We start from the raw sequence: 17,784 nt of genomic DNA, 5'->3' as shown, positions 1-17,784 counted from the left end.
AAAAATCATACTACCCAGTGGAACACAGTAAAAGGTGATAGAACAAAAAAAAAAAAACTGAGAAAAAGCACAATAAATGGAAAAGATGAGTAAGAGGCAGTGTTGTTATTAATTATAATAAATGTAAAATGTCAACTTACCAATTAAAAGACTCCTAAAGACTCAAAAAGAAGACTATCAAGTCTCAATTTTCCTATCAATTTAATTCTAGACCTATTTTGTTTACAGAATATACTTTTCAAAAGAAGATTAGGAAAAATACATTTGTTGCAGCAGATCAATTACACGGCTGTTGTTTGTGGAGGGATGGGATGTATGCTTGCAGCCTAGCACAGGGTTTGACACACAACAGGGACTCACTCATTCAAGGGCAGCTGAACCAGAGAAATAGGTAAATAGGAACAAGCATGAAAGAGTGAACTGGAAATCTTCTCCCACCAATTGCTTATTGTCTTTGACTTTTAATAAGACTGACATCTTAAGTTTTTACCGTTTAAAGACAGTCCCTTAACACTGTTCTTGATTAGAGAAATGCAAATCAAAACTACAATGAAGTATCATCTCACAATGGACAGAATGGCCATCATCAAAAAAACTACAAACAATAAATGCTGGAGAGGATGTGGAGAAAAGGGAACCATTGTGGGTGGGAATGCAAATTGATACAGTCACTATGGAGAATAGTATGGATATTCCTTAAACTAAGTATAAAACTACCATATGACCCAGCAATCCCACTACTGAGAATATACTCTGAAAAAAACCCACAATTCTAAAATATATGTGTACCCCAATGTTCATTCATTGCATAAGTATTTACAATAGCCAGGACATGGAAGCAACCTATATGTCCATCGACAGATGAATGGATAAAGCAGTTATGGTACATGTATACAAAAGAGTATTACTCAGCCATAAAAGGAATAAATTTTAGTCAGCTAAACTGAGGTGGATGAACCTAGACCCCTGTTATACAGAGTAAAGTAAGTCAGAAAGAGAGAAAATAAATATATACAGAATCTAGAAAAACGTTACTGCTGAATCTATTTGCAGGGCAGGAATAGGGACACGGATATAGAGAACAGACTTCTGGACACAGTAAGGGGAGGAAAAGATGGAACAAACTAAGACAGTACCACTGAAATATACACATTACCATGTGTAAAACAGACAGCCAGTGGGAAGATGCTCTGTAACGACAGAGGGTGAGATGGGACTGGGAGGGAGGCTCAGTTCAGCTCAGTTCAGTCACTCAGTCGCGTCTGACTCTTTGCGACCCCAGGAATCCCAGCACACCAGGCCTCCCTGTCCATCACCAGCACCCGGTGTTCACTCAAACTCATGTCCATCAAGCCGGTGATGCCATCCAGCCATCTCATCCTCTGTCGTCCCCTTCTCCTCCTGCCCCTAATCCCTCCCAGCATCAGAGTCTTTTCCAATGAGTCAACTCCTGCTTCACACTGCTGTACAAAAGAAATCAATCCAACATTGTAAAGTAATTATCCTCCAGTTTAAAATAAATATTAAAAAATGAGAAAAGTCCCAAAACACAAATCTCTGCTAGGTGGGTATTTTTAATAATAAAAGCATTTCTCTTTCAATAAATGTAATAAGTGATTTCTCACAATGAAAGACAACTAAAATTTGGGAAATTTTAAATTATCTTAAAATCTCTAAGAAGTGCTCAAAGTTTCTCACACCAATAAAGAGACAAGAGACAAGCCAGTGGAGGAAGGTCTGAAGCAGGCTACGTAACTGGCACAAGAAGGGAGGCTAAATGTGTCTTTTTGAGCTGCTATGACTTTATGCCTGGTACAGTGTCTAACACACAATAGATACTTCAAAATATATGTGTAGTTTTTAATCTGTTACTAAGGAAATAAAAATAAAAGCACTAGCAGAGTGTTCACATAAAGACCAGAATAAACCATATTGGTCTAAGCATATGTAGTAACTTCAGTTCAGTTGCATCCGACTCTTTTTGACCCCGTGGATTGCATGCAGTAACTTAGCATATGCTTATTAATGGACACCCTGTCACCATTATTAATGGTTACTCTGGAGGCAGAAGGCATGGGAATGGCAGTGAAAATGGCCAGTGGGCTTGTCCTTCCACAAAGAATAGCCAGGTAATTTATCTGCTCCAACAAATGTACTGCCTTCTAAGCCTTCCTTGAAAGGCATATTCCAATGTGGCACACAATTTCAAAACAGAAACATTTGAAGTTTGCAAATAGGTTTTAAATTTTAGGATTATCAAAATTATCTAGCAAAGAGTAGAGTTGCTTACCAATTACAAAAGCGGAGGGTTTGGGAAATAATGCCAAATTTTAATTAATGAAATCATTAAAGGAACATACACCCCCAAACATAAGTATTTTGTCATAAGTTGTCTGACCCATTAGGTCAACATTTCCACTCTTATTTCAGATCCCATTTGGCAGTACATGGCTTCTATTTTCATATGCCCTCCTCTTCCTGGTATACAGAAAACAAATGATTAAGTACTGTGTGCTTGCAGAGAGTATGAGTCACTCATTCCAAGAGCCATAACTGATGTCGCTCTCTGAGCCCAAGAACAACCCTGGGCTTTGAAGAGCTGCTGAAGTTTATAGGCAGTTTCTCCTGTGTCAAAAAACAAAAAAAAAAAGAACAAGGTCCAAGGTATGCATACATAATCTGACCTGTTTCATTTCCTGCTAAAGACAAAAGGTATTATTGCTCTGAAAAGGCAATTACCAACACCAAAGTCAAACAGATGAGGGAAAGGGTTCTACAATGTGGAACTAGAAGGTCCAGTGGTTAGCTTATCCATACTTCAATTCTCAAAATTTAATTAGGCCAGAAGAAAAGGTTAAGGAGTAATTTGATTCAGTTGCCTTCTTATAAATGCAAAATTTGATATACATTTCTCTCAACTCTAACAGTAATTATTTTCTAGCATTCAGCAAGCTAAAGAGTTAATCCAATTTAAAAGTTCTAACAGCTACTGTTTTCCCAGTGTGAACTCCAGCTGAGTGGCCCTGGACCTTGGCCATCATTGTCATCATCTGGGAGCTTTATAAATACTGATGCCTGGGCCCCACACCTGGAGAGTCTGACTCTGTTGGTCAGGGTGCGGCCCAGGCATAGGTATTTTGCAAATTTCTTCCAGAAGATTCTAAGGTAAGCCAGGTTGAGAATTACAGGTCAAACTGATCATAGGCTACTAGTTGGACTCTGCATTAGTAGCTTAGTTTTATCCTACCAGTCTGATTCAAAGATGATGCCTGTCCATGTACAGCTTTGAACTATTTTCATATAATTAAGTACCATAAACTGCCGAAAGAGCTCATAATACAATGAACTGGCAAAAGCTGGTTAAGCTAGTATAAAAAAAAATACATTTAAAAAAGTAACCCTAGGGGAAAAAGAAAAAAGAAAAAAAAAAACTCAGAACAGTTAAAAGATGAGATACATACCTAGAAAAGGGATCCTAAGAATTTCTAGACTTCTCCATTAAAACAGGGCTTTATTAATAATTACAGTGCAGCAACAGGGCTACAAAGTTTTGATCATGAAGGATATTTGGAAGTGTTTTGGGGGGCAAAAGTTCTAAATAGGCACATCTCCAAAGAAGACATACAGGTGACCAACAGGCATGTGAATAGATCCTTAACATCACTAATTATTAGAGAACTACAAGAAGGTATACCACCTCACACAGGTCAGAATGGCCATCACTAAAAAGTCTACAAATAACAAATGTTGGAGAGGGTATGGAGAAAAGAGAACCCTCTTACACTGTTGATTGGAATGGAAATTGGTGCAACTATTATAGAAAAGAACATGGAGGTTCCTCAAAAAACTAAAAATACAGTTGCCATATGATCCAGTAAGCCACTCCTGGGCATATATCCTGACAAAACTATAATCCAAAGGGATACAGGCACCCCTATGCTCACAGCAGCACTATCTACAATACCCAAGACATGGAGACAACCTGAAAGCCCATTAACTGATGAGTGGTTAAAAAAAAGATGTGATGTATACACAAATACCATGGACTACAACATGGATGGACCTAGAGATTACCATACTAAGCAAAGTAAGTCAGAAAGAGAAAGAGAATACAAATACCGTATGATATCACTTATATGTGCAATCTAAAATACAACACAAATAAACAAATCTATGAAACAGAAATAGACTCCAACACAGAGGAAAAGACTTGTGGTTGCCAGAGGAGGGGTGGAAAAAGGAAGCATTAGGAGTTTGGAATTAGCAAATGTAAACTAATACATGCACACATGTGTTCCTGCTAAGTTGCTTCAGTCATGTCCAGCTCTGTGTGACCCTATGGACTGTAGCCCGCCAGGCTCCTCTGTCCCTGAGATTCTCCAGCCAAGAATACTGGAGAGAGTTTCCATGCCCTCCTCCAGGGGATCTTCTCAACCTGGCATCAAACTAGGATATATACAAGATAGAGAAACATCAAGGTCCTATCGTACAGCATAGGAATCATATGCAATATCTTGTGATAAACTATAATGGAAAAGAATATAAAAAAAGAATATATATGTAGAACTGAGTCACTTTGCTACACCATAGAAATTAACATAACATTGTCAATCAACTATACTTCAATAAAAAATTGCTTTTTTAGGGGGATTTCCCTGGTGGTCCAGCGGCTAAGATTCCATGCTCCCAATGCAGGGGGCCCAGGGTTTGATCCCTGGTCAGGGAACAAGATCCCATATGCTTCAACTAAGACTTGGGGCAGTCAAATAAATAAGTAAAAATAGTTGAAAAAATTTTTTAAAACTCTATCCAAACTAAAAATTGTTATGATTCTCTATTTGAAGTATAAAGTTCTAACTGTCACATCTCAAGAAAGACCCGGTGCAACTCCAAAAAAAAGGGCAGAGGACAACTAAAGTAAAAGACTTAGGTCCTGAGAGGATCTGATGAATATATATAAGATTATAAAAGATGCGGTCTTTACAGTACATTCAGAATAATAGTATAGGGCACAGAGATTGAAAAGACACAGTTTGAAAATAAATGAAGGGAAGTACAAACTTAAATGACAACTTTCCCAACTCATTACCTTAGGAAACTGAAAATATAACCAGTCCAAAGAAGGCTTAGCTAAACCTTTGGATAACAAATTCATAAGGCATCACCCAAGAAACATGGCAGTGCGATGCACTCCTGACCTCTGCTCTCCCAAAAACTGTTCTTCAGGGCAATATGACATTCAGAAGTAGGATTTGAGAGCTAAATAAGAGCATAGGGGAGCTAACAATTGGTATTTTCCTTAGCTCATTTTAGAGCTGGTAACAGATTAAAATAGCATAAAATTAGCATTCTGACAGTAACCTTTGTCTCTGTCGGTGTTTAAATAACTTCCTAGCTTTCCCCAGAAACTGTTCAAAACTTATTCTCTTCCATCTAGGACTGTCTGTATAGTCATTCTGATACCATAGGTCCTTACCACCAAAAAGCTCTACCTTCAAACACACCATCAGGTCTATTTTAATTGGCCTCAAATCAAGAACCGCTTCTAGATCAAGCAGGGGCCGCAGCAGAGTGCTCTGTGGGGGTGGGAGTGCAGGGGAGAACCTGTACTATTTCAGTCTGGCCAGTTAGGCACTATTCATCCCCATAATTTTTTTTTTTTTTTCTGAGTACTTAGTTAGAACCAAGGCACTGTGCATACAAAGTTATTTCTGGCAAGGCAAAAAAAAACCATTAAAGTTCACCAGTCACATAGACAGTTTCTTTCAAGACTGTCTACTCTTAGATAAGAAACAATCACAGACTATTTACAGCTGGAAGGAACTTCATGGAATCAAAGAACTCCCTTCTTCCCATTTCTTTATTAGGGAGAAAAATACATTTTCATTATCTTAGAAAAAAGCAGAGGCTTTGAATGTCAAGACCCAGTTAAAATCTTCCACTGAACTCAGCTCTATCACAGTATCTGTCACTCTGAGTCAGCTCAATTCAGTCGCTCAGTGGTGTCTGACTCTTTGCGATCCCATGGACAGCAGCACACCAGGCTTCTCTGTCCATCACCAACTCCCAGAGCTTGCTCAAACTCATGTCCATCAAGTTGGTGATGCCATCCAACCATCTCATCCTCTGTCGTCCCCTTCTCCTCCTGCCTTCAATCTTTCCCAGCATCAGGGTCTTTTCCAAAGAGTCAGTTCTTGGGCATCAGGTGGCCCAAGTATCAGAGTTTCAGCTTCAGCATCAGTCCTTCCAATGAATATTCAGGGATAATTTCCTTTAGGATTGACTGATTTGATCTTCTTGCAGTCCAAGGGATTCTGTCACTCTATAATACCATGTATGGCTTTCTCTTGTTGGACCACTACCTGGGCTAGGGCAGAGAGAGTGTTTTATCCAACTTTTTATACAGGCACAACACCTAGCAGTCAGATCTTCAATAAAGATTTGCTGAAATAAGTAAATGACTTCACAGAATTTCAGACTTAATATAATTTGGAAGGAGAACAAAATAGAATACTAAGTTAGTTGTTGGAGTGGGGAGTATTTGAAAGATGCAAAGGGGGATAAATACAGCTACAGGAGATGAATCCTGGAAGTCAAGAAAAACAAGTGCCCAGAGAGAGAGTAGCAAATTAGAAACTCTGCCAAATTCTTTGGTCTGCCCACCACAACTGTTCCCTGGGGGAGGGGAGGGCTATTACGCTGGAAATGGGGAGAAGAATGTTTATATCTGCCATAAAAACAATGTATGAATGACACCATGAAGCATCATTAATATTATACATGAAGCATCATTAATATTATACACGCAAACTACTAAAATTAAGAGCACTGTAGCATATTTAAAATGCCCCAACATTTCAGTTAGATGTTAGGACTATTTCAAATTACGTATGTTGACCATTGCCGAAACTGGAATTTGAAGTTCAGTATAAGTAAAAATGTGGTTTCAAAGAATAAGATTCATAAATTTTCATAAAGATAAAATAATGCACTTTGTATTTTTATATATCCCACTATAAAGCTAAAGAAATTCAAGGTTAAATTTGAAAGAATCTGCAATTAAAATGAGGTAACTTAAAAGAAAACACATGGAATACTGACCTAAAATCAACCTGTACTTCCTTCAACCAGCCTCAAAGAAAGCTGGCAGGAGAGGATGCTTTTTTTGTGAATGAGAGCAGTTCTTTTAAGGGTCTCACAGCAACCAGAAAATGAGTCATCTTAACAGAGCATGGGATTTAATTAAGATACTACCACTATGTGTTGTGATAGTACTATAATGCTAAATGTTCAGTGTTAACCCTCACCTTTTAAATACTACTTAAATATTACTTAATGTATTATCAACAACTACTGATAATAAACTAATGTATTATTTCTCTATTTTGGTAAACATAATCTAATTCAAACATTCTCAGCTCAATTATGGTCAGCTGACACATAAGATTATGACTTAACCCAGCTAAAGAGTTATTTGTTAGAGATTCTAAGACATTGTTGGAAAAGGAAATGGCAACCCACTCCAGTGTTCTTGCCTGGAGAATTCTATGGACAGAGGAGCCTGGTAGGCTACAGTCTATGCGGTCACAAACAGTCAGACACAACTGAGTGATTTTCACTTTCTTAAACATTGCTGTTACTTCTTAGACTTGTGTTTGCTAGATTTTAAAAGGTTATATCTTAAAACATATGAACAGGAATAGTACAGCTTACAATAAGGTGTACAAAGAGATAATAATACAGCTCTTAAAGACCTAATACATTTAAATCCTCAGAAAACCACACCAAGGTTAGACTACGGCTCTCAGAATACACTCAATCAATACTATACCCAAATTAGTTTGATTTTCCAATAGCCTTGTATCTATCTGCAAATACATTAGCTAATTTTGTCATAAATCATAAAAACCAAAATCAGCAACCAGCAATTTTTTTGACATAGGGCCAGCTAGAGAAAAATAAAAAATGTCTTTGTGTCTCATTTATTTTCATTTAAAAACAAAAAAGATCTGTTGAATCCCACAGAACTAAAATTCAGATTCCTCCCTTTCCTGAATAAAATGATGAGAGACTAGCATCTTTTAAAAAGCTGGTTAAGACAGCAGCATTTTAGTCCTCTGTTCTTCTGTTCTCTATTTAATCCTCACAACAACCTCTTTGCTGCTCAAGATACATGGGGTCAACCAGAAACCAGACTTACTTCAATTCATTCCTACCATTTTTACAGAAGACCAGCAGTGGGCCACGTGGAGGGACACAGTAATGAATCTCCACCTCCCTCTCCCTGAGTGGGCTGAGTCAGGCTGCCCAGGTGGGACAAGGGAAGCCATATGGCTGGACATCCTGGAACAGCACCAATGTAGTCACGTTCTGGAAAGACCAAGCTCTCTGGGCACCCTGGTTCCTGACACCTTCATGCTCTGCCCTAAAGGCCTGCATGCTGCCTCTCCTCTGAAGCCAGCCTTTGGCAAGTGCTGGTCTCTGCTGTCATGACCTGGTCAGAACACAAGCATCTCGGAATCAGTGATGCTATGAAAGTCCCTCCCCTTTTCGGAGGCGGGTGCCCTAAAGACTTTTCCTCCTCCATTCCCTCTCTGCTTTATGTGCTCTGAAAGGATGTCTGTGAAACTGGATCTGGAACTCTTACAAAGCTAGACTGGGAAGGCTTCAGGTTGCTCATCACCAGGTGAAATAGTTCCCATCCAGTACTTATCAGTGTTTCTGCTTCAAGATCTTCCCTCTCTCTATTCCCTCCCCAACCCCCAAATGTTCTAAGAAACCTGAGAAACCTGATAAACTGACCCTAACTGGAAAAACTAGTCAATCTATTAAAAAAAACAATATTCCCGGTAACTATACAAACTAGTTTACAAGACAAGACTCAGGACAGGTGAAATGTCAAAGAGCCAGGAGTCCCATTATCAGTCTTTTATTCTATCGATCCATAGATCCTTCCTCAATGAGCATACTTCGACATTTGAGAGGCTATTTTATTCTCTACACAGACTACATGATAATGAGTTATGGTTATTACAGATATGTTTCAGATATTCCCCATAAAAATATAAATCCCAGGGCTTCCCTGGTGGCTCAGTGGTAAAGAATCCGCCTCCCAACGAAGGGGAGACACAGGTTCCATCCCTGATCTATGAAGATTCCACATGCCACGGAGCAACTAAGCCCCTGGTAATACAATGACTGCGGCCAGGAGCCACAATCACTGAAGCTTGTGCACCTAGAGAAAAGCCCACGCAGTAATGAAAACCCAGCACAGCCATAAATAAACATTATTAAATATATATATGAATCCTATAACTTTGCGGTCAAGAAGGTAGAAAGGTTTATAAAACATTTTTGTCAATATTGAGAAAAACTTGGCTTTGGAGTCAGTATGGAGTTGGAAGTCTGGCTCTCCCTCGTATTCTTTAAACTTGGGCAAATTACTTCTCTGTCCCTGTAAAATCAGAATTAGAAAAATCTAAGATTTATTGGGAGGATGACATGAAACAGGACACATACAGGGCTTAGAACAGTGTCTGGTTCACAAAAATAATAAATAAAAGCCACTGTTATTAGCTACTATTTTTAATGTATTTATTTTTAATTGAAGGATAATTGCTTTACAATATTATGTTGGTTTCTGCCATACATCAACACAAATCAGCCATAGGTATACCTATGTCCCCTCACTCTTGAACCTCCCTCCCACCTCCCAACCCTCTAGGTTGTCTCAGAGTATTATTATCTACTATTAATCTTAGCTGACAAAGTAGACAATATGCACAAAACCTTCCCTCTATCTGTAAAACTTGATTCTGAAAATTGTCATCATTCACCCTACAAAGACTACTTTTTTTTTAAGCCAAAGAAAGGGTGAAAGTTTTTGGAAAGATGTGTTTTCTACTTTGCATGTGTAACAGTAAATGTTCATAAAATAAGTTTACAGATCTCAATCCAACTGCTGGCCTGTCAGAAATATAAAATATGGGGTAAGAAGTTTTCAAGGTATAAACCTGGTAAGCTTTAAAAGAAACTGAAAACCACAGACACTAGAAAAAACTGGTTATTCAACAGCAACAACAACGGTTTAAAAGATTTTTACAATATATTTAATAACTAATTGTTAAATTTAAATGCCCCATTATATTTTGTCACAGTACTTTGTGAAGTTTTAGTACACAAGATTTTTTTAAAAGGTAAAGTTAAAATTTTTTTCAAATACTATATAACACAAAATGCTTAACTGAACAGTTTCATAAAATAAAATTTTGCAAAGGAGATAAAAGTTCTATTTAGATGTCAGTTCTGTAGCTAATCTCATTCAAAAAAGTTTTCATGACATATTAAAAATAATTTCATTATCAAAAAATAACTAGGAAAAACACGAACACATTTTTATGTTTCTGTGCATTCTAACAGATAACTAGCATCCCCTCCAATAACTGTTCACTGGTATTTATCAGTTTCATCTCTAGTTTACACACTCTGTGAATGTCACGTGTATGACACGCTCTACCATCTTTTTGTGGTCACTTCGTTTCAGAATGAAGCAACACACAGCAGTAACTTATATAATACTGGTCTATCAGAACAATACCTACAAGGACAAGTGGAAGCAATTTTAAGATTAAAGAGATAAGACCATATCACCCTTCCCCAACGGTGGACTATATTACATTGCTTTTTTTAAAATTACAGCCCTTATTCTCAGATAGTGAAACTCCACTCTCAGAAGATTACTGAATGTTTACACAGTACTTTACCATTTTCTGTGGTTGAAAATAAAACTAAATACTTTCCTCTGGTGGCCATTACCCTGAGAGAGACATAGTAAAAAGTGAAAGGGTTAGTCGCTCAGTCATCTCTGACTCTCTGTGACCCCACGGATTGTAGCCCGCCAGGCTCCTCTGTCCGCAGAATCCTCAAGGCAAGAATACTGGAGTGGGTAGCCATTCCCTTCAGGGGATCTTCCTGGCCCAGGAATAGAATTCAGATTTCCTACTGCATGAGCCACCAGGGAAGCCCCTAACCCAAAAAGCAGTTCTAAGTATGATCCCAGACTATGCATTATCCTTAAAAGAATGGAAACACCAGAAAAAATATTCAACTCTTTAGAAGAAAAAATGTAAGCAACATTAAAGAAAATAAGAAATACCATCACAAAGAATTTTTTTAAGTGTCGTTAAATCAGAAAAACATCACAAGTGGAAATGCATCTTTCCTCACATTTATTTCCTTATTCAGCTGGACAGATTTTCCACCCCAGTTAGAAGATATTCAAAATAGGCCCTGAAATGAGTGAGTATAACACAATATCCTATATTTATGACAATGATATTACTGAGAGAAAACCCGGACTTAATTCAGTTCAACTCAACCAAAAACGCCTTCTGTGTCCAACACTCAAGCTCAGAGATACCAAGATAAGCAGAATAAAGTCCTCGCTTGAGGAATGCTCTGTCCACTGGGGAAGAAGTAAGAAAACTATTTTTATACGAAGCAGGAAGAGCTACAAACAAAATGTGTACCAAGTGTATGAAACACCTGGAAACACAAAAAGGTGACCAATAATTCTGCCCCAGGAATGCAGAGTGTGGTGAGCACAGAGAAGGGGTGGCATCCAAACTGGATCTTACAAAATAAGGAAAAGAGACCAAAAGTAACAAGCATTCGAAGCTAAGGAAATGGTCATTTTAACCTTACATATCAATAACGATCCATCTGATACCACTAGAAAAGAATATTGTTTCAGGTTGTTCAATAGCCACAAACATAAAAATCACAATGTTCACAGGCTCTTTTGGTTTTATGATACTGCCCTTTAGAAACAAAAGGGAGCTGGCTAGTAATATATTCAGGTGAATAATCAATAAGAAACTATGAAAGATCGTAAATGCTTTAATTACAAACAACAGCAAAACTGGCTGTAAAAGCAGAGGGAAATGATCCAATAAAATGGAGAATTTTAAGTTAGTGTACAGAGATCTGATAACAATTAAAAAGCCATTATTCCATTTAGTAGTTGTGGTACAGTTACTAAGTCATGTCCAACTCTTTGCAACACACTAGGCTCCTCTGTCCTCCACTATCTCCCAGAGTTTGCTCAAACTCATGTCCATTGAGTCAGTGCTTCCATCCAACTATCTTATCCTCTGCCGACCCCATCTCCTTTTGCCTTCACTCTTTCCCAGCATCAGGGTCTTTTCCAATGAGTTGGCTCATTTATTCTATGGTCATTCTTTAGAAAGTCTCTTGAGTACTAGATAGGATAAACTATTTAAAGTCAAGAGCATGAGGTTCTTTATTTGCTCGCTATATGTACTTGAACACCTGAAGGTGTTCAAAACAGGGTTTTCTGAAAAATAATGGCCTCTTCCTTCCTCTGTATTTTTGGTCTACTTTAGTCTGCGGTTGGCTATATCCTAAGAAGTGAGATAAACCTAACTGCCAAGACTACAACCAATTTACTCAGAAAATAATTAATTTGCCTTCTGATAGGGACTTTGGATACATAAATGGTAATTCAAATTACATAGCTTAATTCAAAATCTAGGCCCAGGTTTCCCTTAAGTTTCCTTAAAGTCTTAAGCCAATAGCCCATTTGAGCTTCCTCAGCTCAGAAGTATGGGTTTAAGTATTCTTCCACTAGAAAGGTAAGCTACTAGCCAGCACCCTGTAAGAGTTGACTTACTTCACTTGAGGGGAACAACTTATCCCTAATCAGTATCAGCATTTGTCACTCAATCGTGTCCGACTCTGCAATCCCATGGACTGTAGCCCGCCAGGCTCCTCTGTCCATGGGATTCTCCAGGCAAGAATAATGGAGTGGGAAGCCATTTCCTTCTCTGTGGGATCTTCCGGACCCAGGGATCGAACTCAGGTTTCCCACACTGGGGGCAGATTCTTTACCGTCTGAACCACCAGGGAAGCCCTGGAAGAGGGCTGACTTACTTCACTTGAGGGGAGCAACTTATCTCTAAAGCTATTAGGACTGGACAGGTTTCTGTGTACAAGAAATGAACACAAACCAAACAGAATGACAAATAATTCACTTAAAGTCATCTATTTAGAGGACTTACCTCCTTTCATGTAATTCCACCATCCTGGTTCATCTCTATAAATCTTAGGGGCTGAGAGAAAAGGAGAGAGTAGCCCTAGAAAGGGAGACAACCACGCCCACCCCTACTTATATCTGCCTCAATTCACTATAAGTGAGTGAGTGAGTGAAGTCGCTCAGTCGTGTCCAACTCTTTGCAACCCCGTGGACTACAGCCAACCAGGCTCCTCCGTCCATGGGATTCTCCAGGCAAGAATACTGGAGTGGGTTGCCATTTCCTTCTCCAGGGGATGTTCCCGACCCAGGGATCAAACCCGGGTCTCCAGCATTGAAGGCAGATGCCTTAACCTCTGAGCCAGGGAAGCCATACTGACACACAAGTGACCTAGAGATTTCCTGAGTGTTTTCCACGAAACACGGCTATTCTTGTCCTCAGAGAGGTACACCGAACAAACACTTAAACTGGCATTGTTTCAAAAACGTTTCATTATGTACAAAGACCAAAAAAGTCAAACCCTCATTTTACAGCTGAGGAAATGAAGTGCAGAAGTGTTCTGCCAGTGAGTTAAAGATGATGTCAAGTTCTATCCAGCTGAAATAGTTAATTTTAAGCCCTTAGAATCCAAAGAGCTGGCTCTTTGGCAGCCTAGGGAATTTTGCAATCTACCTTCCCTCAGTTTGCACTTGAAGCCTTCCCCAAACATTGGGGGCGGGGTGGGGGGAAAGACCGGGCAAATGATCAAATCAGGAAAAACAGAAAAGAATGACTGGAGACTGGCCAAAATTAGCCTATCTACAACACCATCTGTCTCAAGATTATCAAGAACCTTATCCGGGTGCAGTAGTTTCTCTTCCATTCTGAATAGAGGAAATGTAATAGCAAGAAAACACCCCAAATCTAGGGGGGGGGAAAAAAACGACGACTAAGTTCTCCTTCACTGCTCTAGCAAATCAACCACCAGAGCTTCCAAGGCAAGTAGTAGAACCGGTCAGCAAGTGTCTTAGGGGCCAATTCTCCTCTCTGTGACCTCCAGCAAGTTACTCAACCTTTCAAACCTGTCTCCTCACTTGAAAATGAAGATACCACCACCTGCCTGGTAAGGTTGTTGTGAGGATTGGGAATAATATATTAAGGGATCAAATCCTTGGAAACCCTCCTATATATGGTAACTGCTATGATATATACAAAAGGTTGATTTGTACCTTTCATATTGTCCAATTCATACCACGTAATTCTTTGTCTAGATTACACACAAGAATTACAGGTAAACTCGAAATGTTCTCGCGATTTCCTTAAAGAACTCTATTCTCTCACATCTCCTAAAAGGGAAGATCTCTGCGGTGATAGGGAAAAGGACCGGCACCCTTGACGGGGAGAGGCTACCGAGCCCCTCCAGAGAACCGCCCCCTGGACTGTCAGCTCTCTGAGGGCAGGGACTGTCCTGCTTAACTCACCACTGTGATCTAGTTTTCCTAACGCAAACTAATGTTGTAGAGTGAGGCATCTCATGATAGCTTACACGACACCCAAACACAGACCTACGAGACTGTGTCGCACAATATTGAGTCACACATAAACATTAAAAGTTGAACACTGCAGGTTAATTCTAATACTAAAAAAAATTTTTTAAGGTGCTGTAAATCGAGTGCTTATGAGGTAATCAGAATGAAGCCATGCCTATAATAAGGGACCAGAAACACACAGATGTCAACAGGGACTGAAGCTCAAGCAGGACTTTCTACGGAAACTGGCGCGACCAGGATTCGAACCCAGAACTTGCCCGGAAGGAGGGTCAGAGGGCACTCCAGAGAAGAGGCGGCCTTTAAGGCCAGGCGCACCTCGCCAGAACTTTCTGGTGGGCGCCGGCCCGACCCCGACTGCGGGCACCTCGACCCAGGTTCCCCTCTCCCCGGGCAGCGGAGCGGATCTCGACGCGGAAGCGTGCTCGCAGGGACGAGGGTCGCCAGCCCTTTGTCCCTGCGGAGGGGCAAGGGGCCCGGCGAGCGCTCCCTCCCCTCAGGAAATAATGACAGATCTCGCGCCCTCGCTCGCGCCCGCCCCGCCCGCCACGGCCGCAGGCGGCGCCCGATCCGCAGCCTCCGGCTGAGGGGCCCGGCCGCGCCCCCTCACCGGTCCCCCCGACCCGCCCAGGGCGACCCCCGCCCCCCGCCGCCAGCCTCACCCGGTCGGAGCTGGAGGCCGCCGTCGCGGCGGCTGCACCACAGCGCGCGCTCGCCCTGCTGCAGGATGTAGTGGTCCTTAGCTTGGAAGAGCTCCATGCCGGCCCCAGCCGCCGAGGGAGGCGGCGGCGGCTTGGGTGCGCCCGCGGCTCGGCGGCGGCGGCTCGCGCGGGCAGTCCTCGTCGGCCGGGGCCGCCTGAGACCGCGCTTCAGGGAGCTGCGGCTGAGGAAGCGCCCCTGCTGCCCGACCTGCGGGAGGAGAACTCGCCCCAGCGGCGGCGACGGCGGCGGCAGCGGCGGCGGCCTTGGAGGCCTCTCCTCGGCTCCGCCCCTCTCCCGGCCCCGCCCCCGGCACCTCCCTTGGCTCCTCCTTGCCCCCCCTTCCCGGCCACTCCCCCGACTTCCCCAGGCTCCGCCCCCTCCCCGTTTCCTCCCCGCCCATTTCGCCTAGTGCACTTTCGGTTCCTCTTGCTGCCCTTTCCCGCGGCCTTCTTCACTGGCTTCTTCTGGCTTTCTCCTCCTGGTTCCTCCCTCGAGGCTCTTCCTCCTGCCTCTTCTCTCCCCTCCGGCCAGCCTCCTCCTCCTACAGCTCCTCTCAAGCCCCGCCCCTGGCGGGCCCTCCTTCCCTCCCCGGGTTGATACGGTCAGAACCCCGGGTCTGGTTGAGTCTGGCGGCGCAGCTGCTCTGCGGCCTTTGGGGCAGAAGCCCTCTCCTGGGACCTCCTCTCCTTCCTATGCTGGCAGGTTGTTACTTTCACCAGCTCTGAGAAAAGCCAGGCCGAGTCCCCAAATACAGCCTGAAATCCCCTCGTTCCCGGGCCTGAGCTGCCCGCAGAGACCCAGACTTGGGAGAGCTGGGAAATGCGACCCATGGGGCTGGCTGCAGGGGTCTATCCAGAACCAGACTGTCCTCCTCCGAGCGGGAGCGTCTTCTCTTTTGGAATTTCCTCTTAGAACCTTGTGACATTTGACAACAGCAAACATTCAATAAATGCAAATCAACAAGCATGTAACAATAGAAATTAAGTATTAGCTGCTGCTGCTGCTAAGTCGCTTCAGTCGTGTCCGACTCTCTGCGACCCCATAGACGGCAGCCTACCAGGCTCCTCTGTCCCTGGGATTCTCCAGGCACGAATACTGCACAGGGCTCTAATAACTAAGGCTGAAGAGAGCAAAGTTCATAAGCTATCATGTCCCAAATTAAGAAGGATGCATGTGAGAAGACAATGTCAAGGAAGTAAAAGGGGTCTATTTTGACAAGGATGAGATGTCTGGAGAACATCTTGTGAAAGATGGAGGCCCTCCCAAGTATCTTTGATCTCTCTTGAAAGGCCAGGTGGTGTATTGAACAGAATGGGGCTTAGGAGTCAGGTCCCCAGTTCCATGTCCCACTCTAGGGGTGATCTAGCTGTGTGATCTTGGGAAGGCGTCTTGGTCTCAGATGGTGCTGAACTAAGACAGTTTTATGAGTCAGTGAGTCTTTCTAGGCCTATCTCCTGCCTTTTCTAACGCCTTAGAAAGGAAGAAGGAAAAAATAAGTAAAACAAACTAAAGGTAGAAGAGAAAGGCAATTCTTTTAACTTTCTGCTAGATAAAAGTGAGAGGGCCCAAAAGTAGAAAGGAGTTCCAGATTACTAATTATTCCAGTCCACACTGATTTCTCTGTTGAATTTTCATAGCACAGAAAGTCCCAGGATGACAAACTCTCCTGGAATCTCTGATAAGTACTATGTCTTTTGGACTGCCCAAACAGCTCAGCCTGCAGGTCAAAAGGAGTGATTACTATGGCAAATGAGGTGAGTTGACAAAGAAGTTAATGGCAGTAAGATGGTGAAGATTCGGTGGAACCATCAGTGTCAGATTTATTATTGAATTCAGTCATATGTTGACTTTCCTTAGCAACAAGGAATAGTGAGAAAGTCTTATGAAGACAGGATGTTCTGCAAATTACTTCATTATTTTTTACTCATATTGCCAGATGTTAAGAAAATAATGCTACTGTAACCATTTTGAGTTAACTGATTAGTTGATTGAAACTTTCCCTGATGTTTTAAATCAGTGATTCCAGCGCTGGCTACTTATTAGAATCACCTAAGGAGTTTTTCAAATTTACCAATAGATCTCAGAACAATTAAAGCAGAATTTAGTTGAGATGGGCTCTGGCAGCAGTATTTTCTTTCTCTAAGCTCCCCAGACTATTCCGATGTGTAGCCAGGATTAAGCACCAGTTTTAAGTGAAATTAATTGGAAAAATCTTCCTGACAGTAGCTTAGTAGAACACACCTGTCAGTCATCAACTAATACCCAGGAGTGGGGTTTATGACCTGTATGTAAATCCAGGTTTAACAAGCAGAGCCCTTAAGAGAGAGAGACGCTGAAGATACTCCAGGAATCTATCTGACGCAGATGCACATGGCTCTCTTCTCACTCTGAAAGCATGCTTGCCTTTGGAGTAGCTGGAGCCTGGGCCTGGATCCTGGGCCTGGTAGCAGGGCCTGGCCAAGCAGAGTGAGTGGAAAGAGTAAACACTGTGTCTCTCGTGTTGT

General features: G+C 41.8%; 1 protein-coding gene across 3 annotated transcripts in view; it reads right to left on the bottom strand.

The window, feature by feature from the left end:
* Positions 1 to 15,808, bottom strand: part of INPP5F (inositol polyphosphate-5-phosphatase F) — a 92,013-nt gene extending 76,205 nt beyond the window's left edge. For 2 of the 3 annotated variants that reach the window (XM_069567310.1, XM_069567311.1), the window contains exon 1: positions 15,241 to 15,808. In XM_069567310.1, coding sequence (XP_069423411.1) covers positions 15,241 to 15,337 — 97 coding nt within the window. In that variant the 5' untranslated portion in view covers positions 15,338 to 15,808. The remainder of the gene's footprint in view (positions 1 to 15,240) is intronic. The other variant, XR_011252091.1, reaches the window with a different exon arrangement.
* Positions 15,809 to 17,784: the final 1,976 nt, after the last annotated feature.

Source organism: Ovis canadensis, chromosome 22 (assembly GCF_042477335.2).
Source record: "Ovis canadensis isolate MfBH-ARS-UI-01 breed Bighorn chromosome 22, ARS-UI_OviCan_v2, whole genome shotgun sequence".
In the NCBI taxonomy this organism is placed as follows: domain Eukaryota; kingdom Metazoa; phylum Chordata; class Mammalia; order Artiodactyla; family Bovidae; genus Ovis; species Ovis canadensis.
This window is presented reverse-complemented; position numbering and strand designations above follow the sequence as displayed.